Source organism: Phyllostomus discolor, chromosome 6, assembly GCF_004126475.2.
Source record: "Phyllostomus discolor isolate MPI-MPIP mPhyDis1 chromosome 6, mPhyDis1.pri.v3, whole genome shotgun sequence".
Taxonomy (NCBI): Eukaryota; Metazoa; Chordata; class Mammalia; order Chiroptera; family Phyllostomidae; genus Phyllostomus; species Phyllostomus discolor.
The window spans coordinates 21,470,079-21,493,541 of NC_040908.2; the positions used below are offsets into that span (position 1 = coordinate 21,470,079).

The 23,463-nt window shown below is 40.0% G+C and overlaps 1 protein-coding gene across 3 annotated transcripts in view; it reads right to left on the minus strand.

Moving 5' to 3' along the window:
* The window catches only part of STRN (striatin), a 100,737-nt gene that overhangs the window by 73,099 nt on the left and 4,175 nt on the right, over positions 1 to 23,463 (minus strand). The window contains exon 3 of one of the 3 annotated variants that reach the window (XM_036027854.1): positions 21,413 to 21,658. In XM_036027854.1, the coding sequence (XP_035883747.1) occupies positions 21,413 to 21,640 (228 nt within the window). In that variant the 5' untranslated portion in view covers positions 21,641 to 21,658. Of the gene's footprint in view, positions 1 to 21,412; positions 21,838 to 23,463 lie in introns of those variants that run through there. The other 2 variants (XM_028514383.2, XM_028514384.2) reach the window with 2 other exon arrangements.

Genomic DNA, 23,463 nt, shown 5'->3' on the forward strand with positions numbered 1-23,463 from the left:
TTTCTCTCTCTCTATCTCCCTCCCTTCCCTCTCTAAAAATAAATAAACAAAATATTTTAAAATAAATATATAACATCTGTTTAATAATCATATAAACCTTTTGAAATTATTTATTCTGTAATAAGATCATTATTTTATATAAGCATAACAACAATAATAATAATACATGCATTTAAAGCTGACAAAAATTAAAGACTTGTCAAAAAAGCACTACAGCCCAACCTGTTTGTCCAAACAATGCTTTGGCACAAAATTCTATTCTTCAAAATGGCTTTAATAAAAACAATACTGCAATCAGTATAATTATATAATCAAAGTAATAATAAAATTGCTTGCGAGTTTTTCCCTCTCTACACCCTTTGGCTAGTTTTGTATTTCCATCACTGTCACTGTCCTGGATGATTCTGAAACTTCAGCTTCCAATGTCCAAGTCTTCACTGTAACTCATTCCCCAACCCACAAACTATCTCCTTATGCTCCCAGTACACTTGCTTTATCGTCCTATGAATTCACATATTGGGTTAGTTAAATAGTTAACAAAAATAGAAGATCCATAATTGTTCAAGAGAAAGATTACAAAAAGGGTAGAAGCACCTAGAAGGGAAACAAAAAGGTGTAATACTAATATGTGTGATTTTCCTTGATGGTAAATCACAGAATACCTTTGTGGTTATTTCCTGCCAAAGATACATAACTGGAAATCAGTCATAAAAAAACATCAGGCAAATTCAAACTGAGGGACATTTTACATGAACTTTCTTGTAAAACTCAAAAGTATCAGGTCCTAAAAGTCAAAGGAAAAGACTGTTTCAGGTTGAAGAAAACTAAAAAGATATGAAAACCAAATGTAACATGATTCTGGACTGGATTTGGCTATAAAAAACATTATTGAAACACGAAACATGAATGAGCTCTCAGGATTAGATGACAGTTAATACATCAGTGTTACTTTCCTGATTTTGATAGCTATATGTGGTTACATAGGATAGTACTTGTTTATAGGAAGTAAACTCTACAGTATTTTGTGGGAAGCAGCAGGCCATCAGGTTGGCAGGCAACCTGCCCTCATATGGTTCAGGACCAAAATAAAAACTTCTTTGTTTTGCTCTTACAACTTTTCTGTCAATATAAGATTTAAAATCGTTTATTTTAAGAAGGAAGGAAGGAAGGAAGGAAGGAAGGAAGGAAGGAAGGAAGGAAGGAAGGAAGGAAGGAAGGAAGGAAGGAAGGAAGGAAGGGAAAAGAAGAAAAGAAAAGAAAAAAGAAAGGAAAGGAAAGAAAGGAAAGAAAAGAAAGAAAGGAAAGAAAGGAAGAGAGGGAAAGAGAGGGAAAGGAAAGAGGGGAGGGAAGGGTAAGAACTCATGGACACAAGCAACAGAGTGGTGATTGCAGGCAGAGGGGGTGTAGGTGGAAGAGAGAAAAAGGGGGATAAATGTACTGGAAAAAATACAATAAAAAATAAAATAAAATCTTCTATTTTGAAACAAACACTATCCTATGCCAACCTACCTGATGATAAGATACAAACAATACATTTTAAACAAGCATCATGCATAATGATGAAACCCAAAAAGTAGTGACATTCAGGAACAAAACAAGAATGTTCATTTATCACCACAATATTTAACATTGTTCAGGAGGTGGTAGCCAATGTCATTAGATAAAAACAAGTAAGTTCAGACTTCCAGTCAAGATGGAGACATAGGTCAACATGGCTCATTCCTCACACAATCACAGCAAATTTACAGCTAAATTAGAGAGTATCACTCGGAACCGTCATAAAAATGAGGTGTATGGAAATCAAACAACTAAGGAATTAAAGAAACCACACTCATCCAGACAAGTAGGAAGGATGGAGGGGTGGAGACATGGAACCAGCAGACCCCAAACTCAAGTGTGGTAGATATAAAACAAAAGGACACCCTGGGAACAACAGATTTCAGCCCCAAACCAGACCACCCAGCACAGGGTTCCATCGGCAGGATGATTAAGTCCCCATAGCTTCCTGCTGTAAAAACCAGTGGGGGCTCAGTCAGAAGAATCTGAAGGATTCTCAGGCCTCTCCTCTTAAAGGGCCTTACATCACAGATTCACTCACTCAGACTCATTCCCTCTGGGCTCCAGCACCAGGGTAGCATCTCAAAGGGCACCAGTGGTATACAGGGAGGAACTTAAGTGTCTGGCACCAGGGCAAGAGCTGGGGAAAGCTTCCTCCCAGACAGAAATGCAGATAGCAGCCATTGTATCTCCCCCACACAGACCCACAGTACAGTGGCACCATATCTGAATCTCCATCAACCCAGCTCACACGGTAAGCCCCACCCTGACAATTACTTATGGGTCTGCCTCATCCAACTTATGGACCCACCCAAACTGGTAACAGTGGCTTTTACATATGTAGGACTGGGTAAGGTGCAGGCTTAAGACCTTCCTAAATCCACTCAAAGGACCATAGCTGAGCCCAGCAGCCTGTACCTCTTGTTGAGAGGCCCCAGGCCCAGCACTAGCAGTAGCCATCTGCAGATCACTTTATAGCTTATGTCAAGGGACCCCAGACAGAATACAAATGGATACTGATCTTGGCCTGCACCACCTGGGAAACCCAAGGGCCTGTGCACACAGCGGACAGTTACACAACACATAGGAACACCATCCCATCACCTCCACAAGCCATGGAGGAAGACAGCTGCAAGTCAGAGCCAGTCCCACCAACTGACTGAACTGGGTAAATCCCTCCCATTGACCTACTGACAGCCATCAAGACTCATCCAAAAGAGGGGGGAGTACTCAGCCCACACAGAGGGCGTACCTCAAGTACACAGCTTGGGACACAGAGGAGGCTGTGCCACTTGACTCTACAGGACACCTACTACATTAGGCCATGCTACCAAGACATGGAGTCACAATATCTCTACCTAATACACAGACACAAACACAGGGAGGCTGTCAAAATGAGGAGGTGAGGAAATATGGCCCAAATGAAAGAACAGAAGAAAACTCTAGAAAAAGAACTAAACAAAATGAAGATAAGCAATCTATCAGATACAGAGTTCAAAACACTGGTTAAAAGGATGCTCAAGGAACTCAGTGGGTACTTCAAGACCATAACAAAGACCCAGGCATAAACAAAGGATACACTAATTGAAATAAGGAACAATTTACAGGGAATCAACAACAGAGTGGATGAAGCCAAGAGCAAATCAATGATTTGGAACATGAGGAAGAAAAAGACATCCAATCAGTACAGTAAGAAGAAAAAAGATCCCCATAACCGAGGATAGTGTAAGAAGCCTCTGGGACAACTTGAAGCATTTCAACATTCACATCGCGGGGTGCCAGAAGGAGAAGAGAAAGAGCAAGAAATTGGAAACCTATTTGAAAAAATAATAAACAAAACTTTCCTAATTTGGTAAAGAAATAGACATGCAAGTCCAGGAAGCACACAGGGTACCAAACAAGACAGATGTATAGAGAACCACACCAAGATACATCATAATTAAAATGGCAAAGGTTAAAGATATAGAGAATCTTAAAAGCAGCAAGAGAAAAGCAGATAATTACCTATAAAGGAGTTCCCATAAGACTGTCAGCTGATTTCTCAAAAGAAACTTCGCAGGAAAGAAGGGACTGGCAAGAATTACTCCAAGTGACAAAAAGCAAGGACCTACAACCCACATCACTCTACCCAGCAAAGCTATCATTTAGAATCGAAGGGCAGATAAAGTGCTTCCCAGACAAGGTAAAGCTAAAGGAGTTCATCATCACCAAACCATTATTATATGAAATGTTAAAGGGGCTTATTTAAGAAGATCAAAACTATGAACACTGAAATGGCAATAAACATGCAACTATCATAAACAACTGAATCTAAAAAACAAACTAAGCAAACAACTAGAACAGAAACAGAATCACAGCTATGGAGAACACTGAGATAATGGCCAGTTGGGTGGGAGGTCTGGGATAATGGGGGAAAAGGTGAAGGGATTAAGAATTACAAACTGGTAGCTACAGAACAGGCAGGGGGATGTCCATGTTAAGAGCAAGTATAGGAAATGGAGTTGCCAAAGAACTTATACCAATGGCCCGTGGACATGAACAAAAGGCGGGGACTGCCAGTAGAGGGTAGAGGGGGACAAAAGGGGAAAAACTGAGATAACTGTAATAGCACAATCAATTTAAAAAAAAGAAAATAAGAAAAACATGTAAATTTAAAATTAGAAAAGAGGAAATAAAGTTATTATTATTTGCAAATAATATGAGTGGATATGTGGAAAATCCAAGAAAATGAACTATTATAAAAATAGAGGAATGTTAGTAAAGTAGCTGCATATAAAGATAATAAATTGAAACTCATGGGCTTTTATAAAAACCAGTTAGATAACATAATGAAAGAAAACAATCCCATTTATATGAATAACAAAAGTGATAAGATAATTAGAATAAAGAGCTAGCAAAGAGTATTTTAAATGGCACCAAGGAGCAAAATAAATGTCTTGAACAAATGAGAAGCAAAGCAATGTTCCTAAAAAGAATAATGCATTACTATGATTTTATTTATTCCTAAATTAATCTTTAAAAATTATTCAAGCCCAATTAAAATACCAAGAGTGTTTTTAAAAGCATCATACATCATGATTCAAAAGTATATATGGAAAAAGAAATAAGCAACAATAAACAAATTACTTAAAAGCACTAAAATATTTTGAAACTTATTATAATTCTATAAGTCACTTAAAAAGTGTTACTGACACACAAACAGATACACATATACATGGTACAAACAAGCCAAAAAGAAACCCAAATATATACAGGAAATTAGAGAAAGCTAAAGGTAACACTGCAGCACATGACTGGGAAAAATGTGGATTACTCAATAAATGTTGATGGGCAGCTTTCTGAAAATTATTTCTCAGATCAACTCAAATGCCACATGGATCAAAAATTTTTGAAGGAAGGAACTTCAAAATATTAGAAGAAAAGGTAGAGTTTATTTTTATTTTAATAATTTCAGGGTTAGGAATGACCTTCTGAGAATAAGACAAAACCAAAGCCATAAAAACTAATAAATTTCACCTCAAAAAAATGAAATATTTATATATGGCAATAAAAAAGTTGCTGAGTTAGTATCATGAGAAATAGGACAATTCTTTTTCAACAAACATCCAAAGAAACAGGAAAACAGTCATATCACAAATAATAAGAGTTTACTTTTCTTAATGTATTAAAAGCATCTACAAATCATAAAGACCAGAAACTTAATAGAAAAAAACACACAAAGAACATGTCGATGAAGAAATACAAAAGGCTCAAACATATTAAAAAGATGTTCAATCTCACATGCAAAAGAAATGCCAATTAAAATTATAATCAGTTAATATTGTTAAATGAATAAATTTGAATATTTGAGATTTACGACTCAGAGCCTCATTTTTAGGTGACCCCAAAGTCTCATCTTAGCATTTTTGCATACATAAGAGTTCTGGTCTTATGCCCTAACTAGACTGGAAGTGCACTGTGAGAGGGAATGTGGTGCTATCTGTCTTTCCTATATTCTTCCTAACAAAAATTTGGACCATGGTATGTAGTAGGTGATCCCTGAACATGCTACTGACTGAATGAGAATGGCTGATTTTATTTTCTCATCAGGATACAGCTAAAAACACAATCATAAACAAAGAACTTGGGAGAAAATAAAAAATGCTAGTGTGTACTAACTGGTCTGTCAGCTTGAGGGTCTATATAAGATTTCATGCCTCTATGGGGTAAAGAGCTGTAGTTCTGGCACAGCTCTGTTCCTCACTCTTATCTGCCCGTTTGCTTTATTCTGGACACCTAACATGCCACAGATGGTGTAAGTTGGATTCTCCAAGTGTTGTCCCAGAGTAGCAGCGTTAGCATCACCGGGGTGCCGTGTAAAAATGCAAATTCTCAGGCCCCACCCCAGAACTTTTGAATCATAAACTGAAGGTGGGCCCCACAGATGAAAGATGCATTTTAACAAGTGATTCAGATGCTTAAGTTTGATATCACCAAGTTATGACACTGTCTTTAGGAGAAAGGGCTAGCCAGAGGCAATGACTGTATGCTGGGAAAAAAAAAAACAATAGCCTCTATAGAACACTCTTCCCTCTGATTTCACCGGCTCTAGTGTAGCTCAAATGGCACCTCGTCAGCAAAGCCCTTCTTCCACACTCAACCCTCTCAGGCGCTCCACGTCCAACTGACCACCCTTTCTCACAGCACTACTACCACCTAACAGCTTAAGAGTGCATTTATTTATGACTGTCTGTCTTCCCCCACCATTTAACTTCATGTAGAAAGGATCTGCTTTAATCAATGTTGCTTCTCCAGTGCCTAGAACAGGACCTGGCATGAAGTAGGCACTTGAAAAACATCTGCTAAATGAAAATACAGATCACTAATGCCAAAACCCAGACTCACGAACATTCTAGTATCAGCCTTCACACCACAGGCCCTAAGCTGCCAATCATAACACCTTTCCACAGTTCTAGTAATTCCAGGTAAACAGCAGAGCCTCCCCTACTACACAATAGACACACATACACACACACACATAAATCAAAATTTAGGGACATTACTGCTAGTGACAAAACAAATAAAAAAGAGCTCACAGTCCAGTGAATGAAACATGTATGCTGAATAAAAAATATGTGGCATAGGTTGTGTGCAACTGGAACCAGAAAAAGAATTACAGACAAGAGTAGTGACTATACAAATAAATACAGTGAGATGCCTATTTAACTCTGGAGTCAAGTACAGAAGTGATGTATTTTATTCTGGCATTAAAACTCTACAGCTAGGTTTATCTTTTAATAAACTAGTGACTTTTCTGAAATTTCCTCATAAAGTTTCTGTGTCATTATTTTCATTTACCTAATATTCCTTTCAATTATAAATTTTTCTTATTCACTCACTCATTTTCAGAACATAAATTTCCAGAGTGATACATTCCCATACATTTCTTCTTTCCCATACATTCTTGCTCAAGAGACAACAATACCTTTAAAAGGACAAACTAAAAAGAAGACATGCGATTGAGAACACAGAAGTTCTAACAACAGAGGGAAGCCAAACAAAGTTTTAGATTAGGAGCTGGCTCACAGATCTAAATAGCAAGTAGCCAACACTAGAGCAAGACAGGAAAACTCTAGGAATAAAATCAACAGTTTTAAACAGGGGGTAAGGGACCTGTGAAACTATTTGGTAATTTTGACCACACATAAATTTGTATTTAAAGGCTACTGAAGTCTGTGAAAGAAAAAAAAGTAGAGCAAAGTTCAAAGAAAATTAAGCCATGAAAAAAATGAGGTAATCATTAACTCTACAGAAAAAAAAAAAGTTGCAGAGGAAAAGAAACAATACTAGCATACTATTTGGCTGGCACATAAGTGGATATTACTTATGTATATTTACATAATAAACATTAATTTTAAATATTTTGATATAGTAAAGGGATAGGAAGTAGAGCCAAGAAGTAGAAGGGTATAATATAGCTAAATCCTCATCTAGCAAACATAACATTAGTGGTATTATTTAAAACCGGCAAGGAGGAAGTAGTGTAAGAGCACTGTTTTGAAACATGAATAAGTAACAGAAAAGGCAATTAAGAGTTTTAAAAAATGGGAGTTCCAGCCAAGATGGAGGCGTAGGTAGAAACGCTTCGCTTCCTTGCACAACAAAAGAAGGATAATAACCAATTTAAAAATAATAAACAACCAAAACTGCCAGAATAGCAAACTGCGTGGAGCTCTGACAACCAAGGAGTTAAAGCAGCATTCATCCAGACAGGCAGGAGGGGGCGGAGATGGGCCGCCCACTGGGCCAAGGGGACCACATGCGGGAGGAAGGGCTGGCTCACCAGCAAACTAAAGACTCAAAACCTCAAGTGATAAAACACTGTGGAGGTTGCAAAGGCGGGAGAAACTCCCAGTCTCACATGAGAGTACGTTCAAAAGTGGGGGTAGAGCAGAGCGAGCACTGTTCCCTCTTGGACCCCTCCCCTACAGACAGGGCCAACCAATAGGGTTGACCTGCCCTGGCAAATACCTAAGGCTCTGCCCCTTTACAACTTAACAAGCACACCAAGACAAAGAAATATTGCCCAAATGAAAAAACAGATTAAAACTACAGAAAAAGAACTAAGTGGCAAGGAGATAGACAACCTATCTGACAGAGTTCAAAACACTGGTAATGAGGATGCTCACAGAATTGACTGAGCTTGGTGACAAAATGAAGAAAAAAAAGAAGGCTACACAAAGTGAAGTAAAGCAAAATATTCAGGGAACAGTGAAGAGAAAGAAACCAGGACTCAAATCAATGATTTGGAACAGAAGGAAGAAATAACTATCCAACCAGAATAGAATGAAGAAACATGAATTCAAAAAAATGAGTAGACTTAGGAACCTCTGGAACAATTTTAAGTGCTCCAACATCCAAATCATAAGGGTGCCAAAAGAAGAGGGGAAGAAATTGAAAACTTATTTGAAAAAAATAATGAATGAAAACTTCCCCAATCTGGTGAGGGAAATAGACATACAAGTCCAGGAATTTCGGAGAGTCCCAAAGAAGAACACACCAAGACACATCATAATTAAATTGCCAAAGATTAAAGATAAGGAGAGAATCTTAAAGCAGCAATAGAAAAGAAGAGAGTTCTCTACAAAGGAGTTCCCATAAAACGGTAAGCTGATTTCTAAAAAGAAATCTTGCAGGCAAGAAGGGGCTGGAAAGAAGTATTCAGAGTCATGAAAAGCAAGGACCTACAACCAAGATTACTCTATCCAGCAAAGCTATCATTTAGAATGGAAGGGCAGGTAAAGTGCTTCCCAGATAAGGCCAAGTTAAAGCAGTTCATCATCATCAAGCCTTTATTATATGAAATGTTAAAGGAACTTACCCAAGGAAAAGAAGAAGATCAAAACCTTGAACAGTAAAATGACAACAAACTTAACAACTATCAACAACTGAACCTAAAAAAGCAAAACAAAAACAAAAACAAGCAAACAGTAGAAGAGGAACAGAATCACAGAAACGGAGATCACGTGGAGGGTTATCAGTGAGGAGGGGGAGGGAGGAGAATGGGGGAGAAGGTACAGGGAATAAGAAACATGAATGGTAGGTACAAAATAGACAGGGGGAGGTTAAGAACAGTGTAGGAAACGGAGAAGCCGAAGAACTTGTATATATGACCCATGCACATGAACTAAGCAGGGAGGGAATGCTGCAGGGAGTAGGGGTACCAGGCAGGGGAGGATAAAGAGGAGGAAAAAAGAATTGGACAACTGTAATAGTTTAATCAAGAAAATATACTTAAAAAAGATTTTTTAAAACTTCAATGATAAGTTTTCTATGAGGTTTTGACAACTTCAACATTCCATATTTTAGCATTTTGTGCTTCTCAGTTGTCTAACTTTAAGAATCTAAAAAGGTAAACTTTAATTTTTAATGAAAAAAGCATGCTTAGTGATAAGAAAATCAGAACTATCATTCTAAATTCTGAATAATTGAGGCATTTCCATTTTATTAAAGCAAAATTTTTAAAAGCTTTAAAATCACAAAATATTGGTAATGCAACTATAAACAAAATCAGAAATGTAGACTGTAAAGTAATAATTATATTTTATTTAAAATAAGATTTATCTTCATAGAAAATATTTAATTCACTTTCTACTTAAAAGAAATGTGTATAAAATTTGAAAGTATGTGCTTTAGAAAAGAAAAAAATGTTACATGACACCGATTTTAAAGATTTTTCAGGACATGATGCCAAACACATTTCCTGGCAGTCCATATTTAAGACACAAAAGGAACAGAAACCTACACTCACAACTACCCAAACCCATGTACCATTTGCTGCAACTAACCTTAAGCTGCAATTATGAAGCCAGTGGCATCCCTGAAATGAGCTCTGTCAGAATGACTTGGCAAGGCCCAGGTAGTGCTCTACAACTTGCTCTAAAAAGCTCTTACCAGTGCAAATCATAAGGCAGAACTAGCTAGCCGCAAGAGGAATAGATAGACTGTTCTCTACATAGTAACATAATATTGTCCGTTTACAAGAAACATTGCAAATATCAAAGATGTCTGGGACATACCACCCACCCTTAAGGACACAATTTAGCTGGGAGACAGGACATACATATACAGACATATATTTAATACATAGTCAGTAACAACATAACCTAATATATGATTCATTCAAGAACCATTTATTAAGCAGCTACTATGCTTCAGTCACTCTGCTGGACTTTAGGGAAACAAAAACGCCCTGAAGTGACTCATAGTCTAGTGAGGAAACAAACATGCGAAGTGTGAGATAGGTGGTATAACTGAGATTCAGTTGAAGTCCTCGCCACTAATTCTCTCTTAACTGAGCCTATGGATTAACCAGTCTTCTCTAGGCCCCCTGTAAAACTCTGCCCAGAGCACATATTAAATATTCACACGTAGAGCAGGCTATTCTTTATAGTTTATCCATACACTTCGGTTCCCACAGCAGTGTTGTATAAGCTCACCAAAAGTCAACTGGTTTCCCTCCAAACCTGCATATGACATGCATGCTTGTTACTCTGATTAGATAATTCAATTAAATATTATATAAGCCACAGAACATGGGTATCAAAAAAGACTAGGTTGAATGCTTTGGAAAGACAAGATAATTAAGGAGATCTACTGAAAATATCGCTGTCAAATTAGATATGGGTGAAACAACTAAAAAAGACTGGGAGAAAGGTCATAAAAATCTAGGATTTTGCACTTCGTGCTTTACTCAAGGAAATCCAAAACCAGAAATCATAAATAATTGTATTATGTATTATATATTATTATATGTACTACAAATGCATTAAAATTGTACATAATTCAAGAAAGTCAACACAGATCTCCCATCAGCTTTCTAAAAAAAATGTGAAGGGTCAGTTGGCTTGGTCTTACACTGGCAAATAATTATGCATTTATATATATTTTAACTTAAATTTAAAGTATCATCTTAACCATCCTTTTGAATTCATTGCCTTACCCCCAGTCTGGATGGTGTTGGATAACAAAGCTTCTCTCATACACACAAGCATGAAGCTTCCTTGTGTCTGGAGGTCAGAGTGTTTTCCCAAAATAAGTAAACTGAATCTTTGGAAGATTATTAGAAATTTATCCCAGCCCTGTACATTGACTCAGAACATGAGAGAACAAGAAAAATATCAAAATATTTCCTTCTACTTACCACGCCTAGGTCTATCACTCAAACTTTTCTTATGGCAAATTATTTAACTTATGCATAAATTAGGGAATGATTATTAATAGCTACCACACATAGTTTTACAAAGATTAAAATAGATTATACATGTAAAGTGCTTAGCACTGCACCTGGCACAAGGTAGATGCCCAATAAAGTGAAACTATTATTGTTTTAGGAGGGAGAAGAAGAAAGGAAAGAGAGGAAACAACAGAGGAAGTACTGGATTCAATTACTGGGACCATGGTACCATCCTCCCCAACTGACTCCACTTTTTCAAGCTCAGTGAGTGTGCTGACCCAGATCCACTGGCTCCTCATTTCCTCCTTTCAGCTTTGTATGACTCCACGTTCCTTGGGAGCAGGTTTTAATTGTGCCTATAATTTAGGATCCTTTGCTTACTACTTCACCTTCTCATTTAGGAAGTATAAACAAAAAGATTGAGAACAAGTCCCAGACTGGGCTGTAATTTTCCACCAGGTAAAGCAGGTATCACCCTTGTGGAATCTGCCACCGTGTTTATTTCTCCTAACTAGATATGCTGGTATTGGATCCAGCTTGTGTCACATGCAAATGAGCGCTAATGGAGCCTGTGTGTAGAGTAATGAAACACTCCCCCTGGACCTTTTCTTAGATCTCTGCAGTGCACTCATGCCAAGAACGTACTCACCACACCCAAAATACCTATTCCACCCAACCTTGCGCAATATTTCCCAAAGCTCACCTAAATTCCAGGACTTGCACTCACTTATTTTCTCCCCATTTTATCTCCAAAACAAAATACCTACTCACTTTTCCTTGTGCCACACTGCTTCTAGCTAACTCTACAGTAACTTTTGCTTCTTACATATCAGTATTTTCTAATATTCCATTATCTTGTTCAGATAAGGCACTTTTACAATAAAGGTTAAACAGCATTTAGTCTGCCCCCAACAAGTGGTTTTATTTTCTCAAATACCTTACTGCATAAGAGCAAAGATATGGTTAACATTTTATCCTGCTCAGACACAGTGTATGTATAACAGGTGGGCTAAGAATTACCTAATAACCAAAGTACTACACAAACTAATAATATGATCAATAAACACAAACTATGTAAAATACACTCACACACACAGAACTTAATTAGGCTGCTTTCAAGGCAAGATGAAAAGATCCAAAGTTGCAGATGTTTTTAAAAATAGACATTTTATTTCAGTATTGAAAGCCTTATACAAAAATAAATAAAATTATTAAAATAGAGTGACACATTGATACTCAGTTTTGAGGAATACAAATTGTGAAAGACTTTCCTGAGCCCCTTAAAGAATTATCCTCCTTGAAAAAAATTATCCTACTAAGTTGTTCTACTTGAAGAAAAACTTGAAATAAGTGGTAAGAATTTAAATGATGACAGCTATTCAAAGCATACTTAATCACCTACATATTATAATTCACTTGGCTCCTTCAGAGCAGGAGCCGTTCCACAGGACCAACGGAAGGAGAAGATGTAGCACGTGAACAACGCCCCGGCCTGGGCGCCAGACACCTGGGATCTAAACTAAGTCAGCTCACAGAGTGACCGAAGACCAATCTCTTCACCTCTGTGGCCCTAACTAACACACAAGAGATGAGACCACCTAAATTCTAAGGTCCCTCAGGAGGTACAATATTCTCAGTTCAACGAAGGGGACCGAAAAGTGAGACTGGAGATATGGAGGGAGGCGGGGGGAACGCGTGTGTGACGTGCGTGTGTATGTCTCCATCCCAGCCAGCACCGGAATTCTACCATTACAAGCGCTAAAATGAAGACTACAGACTATACACCCTTTAGAAATTAAGAACACATTAATGTGTTCAGTGCGGTTTCTCCCTCCTGTGTGTCTGTCTCTCCTTCTCCCACCTCTCTGGTCCCCCCTCGGATCTCTTCCTTTCTTCTACCCCTTCCCCAACTCAGAACTGTCTCCCAAACTCCAAATTTTCTTCTATTACTATCTGAGGGCTTCAATGCTTACAAATTATTACCACCTATTACCTCCATCTCTGTCCTGCCCCTACGCACAATATGATCAGTTTATTGTCCTTAAATCACTATCAATAGGGCAAAAAGAATGTAAGTAGCTACTACACAAAACAGATCACTAAGACCAGTTCTTGGCTTCTAAAATCTGATTGAAATAAATAATACAATCAAATGAATTCTGTCCACAGAAATTTCAACCAATGAAAGCAAACCACTTACTGAGCACATGTTATGGGCAATATACTTTGCATATTTTATCTTGACAAAATCTTACAACTACTCTGCTTAGTGGGTGTATTATCATCTACAATTTGCAGTTAAAGCCCCAAAAATTACAGAGCAAAAGCGATGAAGCTGTATGACTCCATGACCCACACTTTCCACAGCAAAATTATGATGATCAATAGATTGTTTTGTCCAAACAGTCAACAAAGCAAGAAACTCCGAAAATCCCAAGGGCAATTATTTCTAATAGCTCAGAATTGAAACACCTTTCAGAGACTGATCAATAAAGGAGTCTGTTTATGTGCTTTGAATTCTGCTTAAATTACTAAGATTGTGGAGAAAAGTTGTAGGCCTTCCTCTACCACTAGAATTCAAAGTAAAGAAAGCTTGGATAATATATAACCTTTAGGGTCAAACTGGTACATCTCTTGATAAAGAAATGCCATCAGTGATATTTCTCCCCAGATAATTACTGGGTCCATTATTATATGTCAGTTTGTGAAAGTAAGATTATAGAGAAATCCACTTGTACTAATGAAGCCTAGAAAAATAACTGCCCTACAGGAAACAGATAAAAAATTCTGGATAAAATATTTTTATAATCATCTTAAAAAGCAAAGCTTAAAAGATAGTAAGGAATTATTTGGCCAAAATTGAAGAGAAATTCAGAACCTAGTGAAGTAAGAAAACAAAAGCCACTTTTTCCCTTTGGGTGCTGGCCAGTCAGAACAAATCTGAACTTTAGTTTGGACAGCCTTGCAGGACCCAAAAGGCAAAAATCAAAGATCAAGACCACGTGGAGTGGAGAGTCCAACAGGAAATATACCCCACATTTTGCTGAGACCCTAAAAGGGTTTATAGCACAAAGCAAAGGTGAAGCAGATGGATATTGACCCTCAAATGTATTCACAACCAAAATTTGCATCACCTGGATGGTCCAAAACTTCAAGCAATGAATTTGCTTTAAAGTAATTCAGTCTGGTAAGGGCTCCAGAAACTTTCTGGAGAAGCTATCTTTATTTGAGACCTCAGAGTACTCTCATACTTTTTCAGGGACAGTGAGCAGCACACAACGGTAACAACGCATACAAAAAACCAAGTCATCAAAGAAAGAATCAGCCCAAACAACATACCACAGAAAGGTACCTCCAATATGTCCCAGAAAGGGGCATATAGGAAGAACAGAGACACCAACTATAAAATAACTATCCTTATTAGGTTTAAAAAAAAAAAGACAACTGAAAAATATCTGCAGGAAAAGGAAACTATTAAGAAAAGATACAGCAGATTTAAAAACATTTTTTTGTCCTCACCTGAGGACATTTTTGCATTGTAAAAAGAGGGGAAGGGAGAGGAAGAAACATTGGCGTGTGAGACAATCACATACCTCCCATACCTGCCTGGAGCAGAAACCATACCTGCCTGGGCCAGGGACGGAACCCCCCTTTGATTACCAGATGACACTCCAACCAACTGAGTCACAACAGCCAAGGCAAGATTCAGCAGATTTTAAATAAGCAAAATTACAAACAGGGTAGCTTTAAAAGATTAGATTACACTTAAGAGAAGATTAATGGACTAGAAGATACATGGGAATAAATTATCCAAAATAAAGCAGACAGAGATAAACAGATGGAAAATGTAAAGCAGAAAAATGCCTAAGACACAGTCTGAGATCCGAAGGAAAAGAGAACAAGATAGAAGAGAAATCCAAAGAGATAGTGAGTGAGAATTTTACGGAACTAATGAGATGCCAATGCACACATTCAAGAAGCCTAACAAAGTCTCAAATAAAATAAAAAGAAGTGTAAACCCTGACACATTACAATGAAATACAGAACACCAAAGTCAAAAAACCTTAGGTGTAGCCAATAAAGTAAGCTAGAAAACAGTAAAACACAGTGAAATCTCCATGCCTCTTGCTTTAAATAAAAAGAAAAAATGATTAAGTATTCATTAGTGAACAATTATTTCAGAAGGTCCTAAGGATCAAACAAGATAATGTACTTGAAAGGTTTTCAATAAAAAAAAACTACACAGGTGTTTGGAGATTTAAGTGAAAGAGCTTGGACAAAACCCACTTCATTCTCGGTATTTCATCTCTCTCGGGATCTCATTTCACCTGTGAAAAAAGGATGTGACTGATTATTTCCAAAGTGCATTCCAGCCCAAAGATTACTCTATCATCTTGTCTCTTAGTCTAAGGGAGGTGATTCAAAGTACAATAGCCTATTGCCTAAAAATAAAATGCTAGCTATCATCAGAAAGAACAGAAACATAACAGAAATTATACCCTAAATTCTATAAAAAGCCATCCATACCTGGAATACCAACACAAGCGTTGCAACTGCCGAACTATACGTGTAAAAACAGGAAAGGACAACTAAAGCAGTTGTTCCCAGTCTTTGTTGTATATTAGTACTACTAGGGAGCTCAAAGGATACTAATGCCAGGGGCCCTAATTCCTACACTCTAATTTAACTGGCCTGGGGCAGAGCTCATGGAATTGATTTTTGTAAAAGATTTTATTTATTTATTTTTATAGAAAGAGGAAGGGAGGGAGAAAGAGAGGGAGAGAAACATAGATGCTCAAGCGAAACCTTGATCAGCTGCTTCCTGCATGCCTCCAGCACATCCCCAATGGAGGACCTGGCCCGCAACCCAGGCATGTGCCCTGACCTGGACTCAAACAGGCTATAGAACCAGCAACCCTTACTGAAGGATGACGCCCAAGAGCACTGAGCCTCGCCAGTCAGGGCAGGAAATTAATATTTTTAAAAGTTCCCCCAGCCCTGGCTGGCGTAGCTGTAGCTCAGTGGATTGAGCACAGGCTGTGAACCAAAGTGTCACAGGTTCGATTCCCAATCAGGTCACATGCCTGGGTTGCAGGCCACGGCCCCCAGCAACCGCACATTGATGTTTCCCTCTCTCTTTCCCCCTCCCTTCCCTCTCTAAAAATAAATAAATAAAATCTTTAAAAAAAAACTTCCCCCCGATTATTCTAAGATTGCAGCTAAAGTTGAGAAACACTAAAATAAAGGGACAAATATTAGGATATATTTTAAAAGAGTAAAACCTCCACAATCTTTCCAATATATAATTAAAGATTATAAAATTATCAAGGATGACCACAATAAAAACTGAATGTTTACAAATACACCACCATACCACAGAGGAGTGCAACAGCTCCAAGTTTATTTAAGTGCCCAAATAAAACCAAAAATTAGTTTTACAGAATGGTTAGTAAATGTATATAATTTGTTACCCAAGAAGTCATGCATGGTTAAGACAAATGCAAAAATGTTAACGTAAATTTTAAGATAACAAACACACACATAGTGAGTTATTAAGTAAAGCAAGTACATTTGAAGTATATTATCAATATTTTGAGGCTGGCTCCTATGAAATATCCCTTAGTGCCACCATCAGATCCAGAATATTAGACTGCATCATTCCAGGATAGCACTTACATGCTCTAACTTTAGAAGAGTTGATGACTGAAATATTTGCTTTTCTTTTCTGTACAAAGAGATATACAAATTTAACATCATGCACTCGGTACCATTTATTTGTTTATTCAGCACTTACTTTGTGTTATGTATCAAGCCTCTGCTAGATACTTTACAACATCTCGTTCAATTCTCACAAGGTAGTTTATTATCCTCATCTTACACACGAGGAAGCTAAGGCTCAAGAGCCCAGAGTTATGGCAAATATATATTTTTGGCACAAAATAAAAGTTAAGTCTTAGTGCAAAGATTTAAATCGAGATCTATGCTATGTTGCTTCTCACTGTAATTATAAGTAATAGTTATAATAAAAAATAAACTGTTAAGTGTCCATCGTGTCCATTTAAATGCTCAGTAAGTCTTGTCAACAGTCCCATGAAGATGCTCAGTCAAAACACTTCTGAGTCCTGTTTTCTCAAATCCCACATTCTATCCTCCAGCGCATCTTGCTGAGTCTACCTTCAAAAATGTATTCAGAATCCATTATATCTTGAATGTGTATCAAAACATATAATCCCGTTTCTCATCACTGACACTCTAGCTCATCTCTGGCCTGGACTGCTCAGCAAGCCTCCCAGTGAGACTCTGCCTTTCCTACGTCGTCTCCCCTCCACGTCTACTCAGAATCCTAGCGAAGGGCTCTGTTCAAAGATCACATCACTCTTTTGCTCAAAACATTTCAACAGTTGTCCATCTTGCTGAGGTAAAAATCCCAAGTCCTTACCATGGCAAGACTCAGTATCTCTGACATCATTTCTTCTACCTGCCTCCGCTACTCCAGCGAAACCTGCCTCGCTGCTCTTCGGACAATGTAAGCGTGTTCCTCTCCCCTGCTGTTCCTTCCTCCTAGAACACTCTTTCCTCTGATTTCACCCGCTCTGGTCTTGCTGAAGTGGCACCTCGTCAGCAAAGCCCTTCTTCCACACTCGACCCTCTCAAGCGCTCCATGTCCAACTGACCACCCTTTCTCACAGCACTACTACCACCTAACAGCTTAAGAGTGCATTTATTTATGACTGTCTGTCTTCCCCCACCATTTAACTCCATGTAGGAAGGATCTGTTTTAATCAATGTTGCTTCTCCAGTGCCTAGAACAGGACCTGGCATGAAGTAGGCGCTTGAAAAACATCTGCTAAATGAAAATACGGATCACTAATGCCAAAACTCAGACTTACCAACATTCTAGTATCAGCCTCCACACCACAGGCCCTAAGCTGCCCAATCACAATACCTTTTTCACAGTTGCAGCATTTCCAAGAAAATAACAGAGCCTCCCCTACTACACACCAGACACACTCCCTGCCCCCAAATCTAGGGCATTAACATTTACTTTTTGTTTACACGCTTGTTTTCCCATAAGTCAGTGATTTTCAAATACTGCGCCTTAGGTTCTCATTGCCTCATAAAGTTCTTTCTTCCTGCGATTCTCCCCACTCACTGCTAAGCTCTTCTGTGCATTTCTAAGAAAACTTAAACCCCGAAAATGATAAACACTGATTCTTCTGCATTTTGTTTGTTCCAGCACTGTGACTAGACTGCATATCCTTCAGGTAATCTAGCCCAAAGTGTGTCACACCAAGTTCTCTCAAATGCAATGGATCCCATTTCCAATTCTTTTCACAACTACAAAGCCCAGTAATAATTTTGACCATTCTTTTCCCATGAATTACCTACTCTCATCTGCATGGTGGTGGGGGGTGGGGAAGAATGATGAAAAGTAAAAGGAGAGTCACATATTAACTCAAATGGGCCAGGGAGAACAAAGTGACAAGTAAGTTTTTACCATGTGACCAGTTCTTATTCTCAAGATCTGAAGGAGGAAGTGGTGAAGGCGGGCCAGGTAGATAGATGAGCGCTCGGATTGCCTTTCACAATTCTGCCCTGGCAATCTGAAAGAGCAAGACTGACAGGTTCCTAAAGGGAAAAATTAGACTTAATCTTAAAGGTATAATCTTAATCTTGGTGTTAAGGACTGCAGAAAAAATTTAAAAATTAAAAGGAAGACACCAAGTATCATGATCACTCATTCGACTCTTAATTCCTATTGTTTTTCTAGGAAAATTCTAATGACAAAAGAAAAATAAAGGGATATGTTCAAATTTAATGATGTTGATGTAAAGATGTGATTTTTGAAAATACATGTTTTATGTATTTTTTATATATTTCAATAACGCTAATAAGGGAGTCAAAAACCTCAGGTTCTTGCAAACTCTCTCCCCCCAAAAATACATAACACTTGCTCTGTTTGGAAAATATGACACATTTTTCTTAAGTTTCTCCATGGATGCTTAATATAATTTGAGCACAGAACAAAAGGTACTATAAAAATGCAGTGTCCTTAAAATAATTAGCACCAATGGGAAACCTATCTTAAGTTCAACGTTCGCCATAAATAACCCAGGATGCTGTGTGTGTGCATGCAAAATTGAAGAGTGGCTACAGTTACAGGTAAATTTAAAAGTTTAAACACAGTGGGGTGACATGGGTTGGAAATTCCCAAACTTCCACAGGTAGGAAGCTAAGAGTTGTTTTCTTGTTTGTTTTTGACCAAATTATTGTGACTAATCTTACAGTCCCTAAATAGGAAAAGAAATTAAAATTTAAGTGATCCCACATTAAAATCATCTCCACAACTTCACAACAGTAAAGTTAAAGCCTGCCTTTAACACTTCTTGAAGTCTGAAATCCACAAACTCATTCATGGAATTCATTGCTAACAAAGGTGAATTACCAGTAAATTTGAATGAAGCACTTAAGTCTGATGGTTACTATACAGACATGTACACAGACTCATTACAAGTATCAAAATACTAGATACTAAAGTAACACAACAGTAGGAAGGAGAAAGCCACCAAATAACAGAAATATAAAGAACAAGGAGGAAGCTCAGAAAAGATGGGTCACTCCCTCACCTCATTCAACTAGTCTCAGAGGTCTTCCCTGACCACCCCATCTAAAATAGCGGCCCCTACCACACTCTATCCCTGTACCCTGATTTATTCTTCTCATAGCAGTTGCCACCATGGGTCAGTATATTATTATAATATATAGTTGCATTTACTGACTGCCTCCTGACTAAAACGTAAACTCTATGAAGGCAGAGGGTTTGTCAATTGTGTTAAACCCGAGGCCTGGAGGCACACACCTGCCACTAAATGAGCCAATAACTAAGTGATGAAAATGAAGTTCAGAGAGGGTAAAGGATTTCCTCAAGGTCACACAGCTAGCAGCAAACCAGCCCAGACTATAACCCTGGCTCCTGGCTCCTTCCACTGCCACTTGAACTACACCAAAGCAGCCTACTTCAGCACAGATTCTACTTAACAGACTTCTCCTTTCCTTTTTCTTAAGTGCCAAAGAAAATACATGTTACCAAAAAAAAGTGACACACTGGTTAGCATTTTAACATAAAGTGTTTCACCAACCAAAACTATACTATGATTTCATAAGCATCTAGGATTAGCCAGCAACGCTGAAAGGCACAGCCACTCACAGTTCTTTACTTTCCTTGTGAAACTGGTGTCCGGCTTGGAAGTTTTACGAACAGCCAGAGAAACCTGCTTAGCAGTTCAGAATGGCCTGTATCAGCCGCACTTTCATCCTTCTAGGAGGCCACCATAGCTCCTCCCTGGATATGCTTTACCTTGCAGGTTATACAGGAAATGTAACCAACTTTAAAGCCCCTTTTAGTTCTTTTTAATGTAAAAGTCAATCTCACAAAACACTGAACATAAAATTAATCCTCGGGAAGTTTCAGAATCTGAGAACAGGAAACCGTCTCTGAACCTGACTCTGATCATCTAGGTCCTTCATTTAAAATCCATGAATCTGAAATACCTAAAAGAAACGCGGGAGGGGGTGAGGGAGTGGGAAGAAGAGAAGAAACATTTACATATGTAAGAAGAGGCAGATATTCCTAGTAACACTTTCCCCCAACGTCAGCTTCTCGCCTCAAGTCCAGGCCTCAGAGACACAACTTCTGTTATCTCCTTTGATCACCTTCCTCTCAGAAAAGCCAAGCGCCAATACCTGCTGCGGGAACGTCTCTAGACCTAGGACTGAGGATGGATGACTTGCCACGCGCCTTTCAAAGCTCCTGTTAGCCCAATTAGTATACTGAAAATGAAGACGACCTAGAATGTGGGATGCTAAGAGAGCTGAAACGAGACAGAGTTAAGAGAAAGAGGGAGCAAACGAAAAGGAGCGGGGAGGATAAACAACGCATCAGGGCGGGAGTGGGAGCCCGGGTCAAGGAAGTGGGGGCAGGCAAAGGTGAAGGGGGGAAGGGGACCGTCCTGGGTGCGAAGGGTGGGAGCAAAGAGGAGGGGACCAGCGAGGGCTGGACGGGGAGGGGGAAGGGTCCGGGGCGGGGCGAAAGGGAGCGAAGAGGCGGGATGAAGAGGGCCAGGCCGGGAGGGTCTTTACCTGCAGCTCCGCCCGCTCCACCTCCCACTGGGCTCTCTCCACCTCGAAGCGGGCCCACTCGTGCTGCAGGAAGTGCAGGATCCCCGGGAGGCTGTACTGGGCTCGGGCCGCCCCCGCCGCAGCCGCCCCGTCCCCGGCCGTCTCCGCCAGAGGCCCGAGACCCTTGGCACCGGCAGCACCCGGGTGGTTGTTGCTGAAGAAGACGCCGGGACCCGCCTGCTCGTCCATGGCGGCCGCAGAAGCCCGGTGAGCTGCCCAGCGCCTAGCAGCCGAGGCAACGGCGGCGGCCAGCAGCGCCTCCTCCTCCCTCCGCCGCTCCCCGCCCACACCCCAGTCAGCAGGGAGCTGCCGCCTCGGCGCGGGGGCCGGCCGAGCCCGGGACGGGCCGGGAAATGGGTCAACTGCGGCGCGCGGGCGGCCCTGGGCTTGCTGGGAAATGTAGTCCAGGGGCGTGGCGACGGAGAGCGTGGCCGGGGCGGCCCTCGGGCTGCGAAGGGCTGCGGCGCGCCCGCGGCCCCGCCCGCGGCAGTTGGGGTGGCCCAGGCGGGGAGCGCGCGTTTTCTTAAGGGCTGGGCGTGGCGCAGCCGGGCGGGGACCGGAGGTCTCCCGCACGCGGAAGTCCGCGGGCGGCGCTCCCCGTTGCGCACCCACACACGGAAGTTATTAGGCCGAGATACCAGCTCGAGCTGCACAGCTTTTAGAGCTTCCTGGTAGTTCTGTTAAGAAACAAGCTCAAAGCGAGCCTCATCGGTCGAGCTCCAGGACTCAGACCTCTCCCTTTGGGTGTTGACATCTCAACTGAAAAAGTGCAGTCAATCTGCGCATTGCTGTCGCATCTCCCCTTTTCACTCAGGAGTTCAAACCTGTTGCCGCCTCGGTTTTCACTTAACATGAACTCTGATCACCTCTCCTTGTCTGGTTTGTTGACGCCTCATCTGAAAAAGTGCTCCGCTGAAGTCGCTTTCCCTTTATAGTTAATCGTGCAGTAAATCTTATCCAAGGTTATGTTATTTCGGTTTCCTTTTACCTGCCTTATTCCCGGGCAGTTTTTACTCAGTTCGACTCAACAAATATTTGATTGTTGGTTATATCTGTAGCTGGGGATATAACGATAAATGACATTTCCTGTCATCAACGGGAAGTTGGCAAGTATATAGTCAATCTCACAGTGCCTTAAGGAAAACAAAGCCCCTTTCCGCGCCCTAGAACTGTTTTAGGTGTCCAGGCACTTCTCCAGTTTCACTTGTCCAGTTCCCAGTTTCTCCACGGTTCTCCTGCAAACTGGCAACAGTATTAGGCTACCAAAGGAACACCAAAGTCCTTTCAGCTGTTTCTCTGTAAATGTTATCCTTCTCCAAAGTCCCTGAAATTGTCACCGTGAGTCCAGACTTGAAAAAGGTATAAGAACTGAAGATGAAATCAAGCGCTTATTTAGTCTTCATAACAAGTTATTTCTAATTTTGTTTTGTGGGATGGACTCCTGGGATGTCAGGTCTGATCGCCATTTAAAAAGTTAAAGATACAGCTTTTCGTCTGACACCCAAAAAAGAAAATTTTTAAAGATACAGGCTGGTGAGTGACATGTCAGGGAAGCACATCCTGTCCCTGTCCTCTCCCCCCTCCCTTCCCATGGCTACTTGTGGAAAAGACAGGAAACACATTGTCTCTGCTCTGTCTGCAAATAAAGATGGCAAACTCTATTCTCCCACTTGTTTTATTTTTTATTAGCTGAATTTCTGGGGATGACGTTGGTTCACAAAACCATACGGGTTTCAAAAGAAACTCAATAAAACAGTCCACACACTGCGTACTGTGCCCATGCCCCAAGCAAAGTCTCTCCATGCCCATGCCCCCAGGCTCTCCTACCCCCATTTGCCCACCTCCACCTAATCACCACCCCCCTTTTCCTCTTGGCTGTCACCACATTGTTGTCTGTGTCTATGAGTTATGTATATATGTCTGTCGGCTAATGCCTTTAACTTCTTTGATCCAATCCCCCACCCCTTCCCTTCTGACAGCTGTCAGTCTGTTCCACATATGCATGCCTCTGT